This window comes from Microtus ochrogaster, chromosome 21 (assembly GCF_000317375.1).
Source record: "Microtus ochrogaster isolate Prairie Vole_2 chromosome 21, MicOch1.0, whole genome shotgun sequence".
Lineage (NCBI taxonomy): Eukaryota > Metazoa > Chordata > Mammalia > Rodentia > Cricetidae > Microtus > Microtus ochrogaster.
In genome coordinates, this window is record NC_022022.1 from 640,795 (window position 1) to 644,346 (window position 3,552).

Genomic DNA, 3,552 nt, shown 5'->3' on the forward strand with positions numbered 1-3,552 from the left:
CCCTTTTGTGTTTCCCTCCCCCATTAAAGCGAACCCACGTGGGAGCCGCCGTGTCGTGTCTGTGTTTGTTCTGCCGTGCGTGTCTGTCCCGTGCCCCGTGTTCAAGAAGAACACCCCCTACACCCCCCCTTTTATTATTTTTTAAGAAGAACACAGAGGGCTTCAGGCATGATGGGGTAGTGGTCAGGTTATGGTTCAGTCAGCAAGCCTTGTTTGTCTCATAAGATTTAGTAGGTGGGCCTTTATAGATCAAAGGACTCATGTCAGAATTTGATCTCAGAACCCCCCTGGGCTGTCTCCAGCAAGTAGGTCTGTGGCCGGGATGTTGTGGCTCCCTGAAGGCAGCTGGAAGGACAGTGTGACAGCCACGTAGTGATTTTTTTCCATGCCAAAGTCTGTACTTCCCCTAGCCCTCGGCTCAGGGAAAGCTCAGGCCAAGTGCAAGGGTTTGCTGGCCAGAGGTGGAGAGCTGACCACTGGGCTGTCCCACAGCCAGGCCACATTCAGTTCTCTGTCCCTGAAAACCTTTTGGTAGGTGGGAAGACGAAGAGCCGGAAGAGGGCCATGAGGAGAAAGAGGTGGAGGGGCTGGTGAACATGACCCTTTGGTAGAACCTCAGAGACAGGACCGTGAGTGGAGGGAGTGGGAAAAACACGGCCCACTCCTGCAATCAGAACTCTCTCTCTCCTGGTGCCCCCACCCAGGCCTGCATACCAGGTCCTGCACGACCCATCCCCCAGCTCCTCAGGTTGCTAACCCCTGCAGAGCCTTTCCACATCTCTGCTTGTCCATCTCCCCCAAGCCCTGCCCAGATGTGTGTTCCCTCCTGCCCTCTGGCTTTCATTTCCTAACACCTTAGGATGGAGAGCCCACTCTGCTGGGGTAAATGCTTTTACCCTGTAAACACTGGTTTCTTGCACTTGTTTAATAAAATGCTGATTGGCCAGTTGCCAGGCAGGAAGTATAGGTGGGGCAATGAGAACAGGAGAATCTGGGAAGAGAAAAGATTCAGTCTGCAGTCATCACCCAGATGCAGAGGATGCAAGCTGTGACTGCCTCACTGACAAAGATACCAAGCCACGTGGCTAACACAGACAAGAATTATGGGCTAATATAAGTTATAAGAGTTAATAAGAAGCCTGAGCTAATGGGCCAACCAGTTTATGATTAATGTAGACCTCTGTGTGTTTCTTTGGGACTGAATGACTGCAGGACCGGGTGGGACAGAAACCTCAGTCGATACCGTTCCTTGTCAGGTACCATGCTGGGCCTTGCTTCTTACTAGACTGTCCCAAAGGCCTTACTACTTGGTGAGCTGGCTTGAACAACTGATACGTTCTTTTCAGTGTGTTCCCTTCTGACACAGGAGCCTATACCACTGTCAGTAGACGGCCCGTGTTTATCAAGTATCTGGTCCGTACAAGGCATCCTTCATGAAGTGACCGATTCATGCCTGGACATCTACCCCGCTTGACCCCAGCCTGCCTCCTCTCTCCCACTGTGCTGTCCTGGTCATCACGAGGCTGTAATAAATGTATCTGACCCCCTCCATCCAGGCTTAGGGGCCACAGTTCATCTTCCATCTGGAGGCCTCAGTCCCAGTGAGTGGAGCACCCCATCATCACAGCACCCCACAAGCTCCAAGTCGATAGGTAGGTTCCTAGGGGAGAGGTGGAGGCTGGGGGATGGACAGCACAAGAAAAGGATAACTTGTGTGTGGTTGTAAGGTTGAGAGGAGAAAGGCTCCCATGTTTGGCGGTATCCCTGGCTCCTGTGTTTGGTGGTATCCCTGGCTCCTGTGTTTGGCGGTATCCCTGGCTCCTGTGTTTGGCGGTATCCCTGGCTCCTGCACGACCTGCCTGCAGACATGGGAAAAGCAGAACCCTGATGCTGCACACAGGGAGCCTGCCTCCTGTGCTTCCCCATTGCCCCATGGCAGGCCCCTCTGCCTCTGTTAGGCCATCCATGTGGACCAAGGAAACCCTCAGAAAGAACCCTCAGAGGACATGCAGCCATTCTGACTTCTGCATGATCATGTGACCTGCGCCTGCTGACCACAGGTCTTACCCCAGAAGGAACTTCTCAATATATGCATTTAGGGGCTTTGGGGAAGGAGCATTCCTGAGCAGGCAGACCGAGGTCTGTGCTGGCTCAGCATTGGGATTCTCTTTGCTCCTCCTGGGGAGTCTATAACTATAAATGGTTGGTGGACACTGACCCTTGCTTTTCTGGATTAGGGTGTCAGAACTACTAAGGCCTTTGTCAGTTCTAAAAGTGACTCCCTAGCTCAGCTGACTTTGGGACCACTGACCTCCGAGTCCCCTTTTCTGTGTGGGAGATAGGAATGCCAGGAATGCCATACAACAGAAGATGAAAGAACAGACACTCCACTACTGCCCCCTGCAGGACACCCCAGGTCATAGCGGCAATAATGATGTGACATTTATCAGGCCTACACCACAGCCTAAGCACTTACAGGTATCTCCTCCCAGGAGCATGTGAGGGAAAGAGAGTTGGCATGATCCCAACACTCAGAAGGAGGCAGGACGATCACCCCTTGAAGACCAGTCTGGACTACATAGTGAGATTTATCTTAAAAAATAACAGAACAACTAACGTGTAGCAGGCTTTCTTGGACCACCAGCCCCCAAATCATGACACGGACACTTATTAGTTATGAATGTTTAGTCATAGCTTAGGCTTGTTTCTAGCTAGCTTTTTTTTTTTTTTTAACTTAAACTAAGCCACTTCTGTTGATCTATGTGCTGCCTGAGGCTCATTTACCTCATCTGCATACGATCTGTCCTGCTTTCTACTTCCACCAACCCCGCCTATCCCTCTACTTGCTAGCTCTGACAATTCAGCTTTTTATTAGACCAATCAGGTGCCCTAAGTAGACAAGGTAAAACAGCAACACATCTTTACAAATGTTTTATTCCACAACACTAGGGAGGCCGAGACCAGCAGATGTCTGTGAGTTTGAGGCTAGCCTGGTTTACATAGCAAGTTCCAGGCCAGCCAGGGCTATATAGTGAGATTTTGTCTAAAAAATAAAATGCAGAACAAAACAAAAATCTAACAACAAAACAAAGATGAGGGAAAGGAGGCTCAAAGGCCAAGGGTTAAACTTCCAGTCACATGAACAGTCCCTGAGACAGACTCAGTGGTGCAACCAGCCGAGCAGCCCCACCCCCACCTGAGCTGACCCGCAGGCTGCTAGGAGTTAGTGTAAAGTGTGAATCCAGGGCCTACTTATGGAAGAAATCTGTGTCCTACAAAGACGCATTCAAACTAAGTCACTTTCCTTATTGTAGTGAGAGACTGAGGGCCTAACAGGGCGCATGCTAAGTGAGCAAGCAATTACTCCAGCACTGCTGCAGGCCAAGGTTAGACACTTCAAAACAGCTGCCGCTGAATCACATGCAAAGTGATTCAGACCCTAAGCACCTAGAGTAATCTGGCTCTCCACTTGCAAACTGGGGGTACTGGGGTGTGGAGGGGTGGGGGGAGGACGGTTAAGAGCATTCATTGTTCTTCTAGAGGACCCACATG

At 50.6% G+C, this 3,552-nt stretch overlaps 1 protein-coding gene across 1 annotated transcript in view; it reads left to right on the forward strand.

Moving 5' to 3' along the window:
- Nucleotides 1–1,958, forward strand: part of Ttc24 (tetratricopeptide repeat domain 24) — a 9,207-nt gene extending 7,249 nt beyond the window's left edge. The window contains 5 exon segments of the mRNA XM_013349804.1: nucleotides 536–600; nucleotides 603–629; nucleotides 1,563–1,601; nucleotides 1,604–1,652; nucleotides 1,940–1,958. Coding sequence (XP_013205258.1) covers nucleotides 536–600; nucleotides 603–629; nucleotides 1,563–1,601; nucleotides 1,604–1,652; nucleotides 1,940–1,958 — 199 coding nt within the window.
- The last annotated feature ends 1,594 nt before the right edge of the window (nucleotides 1,959–3,552 follow it).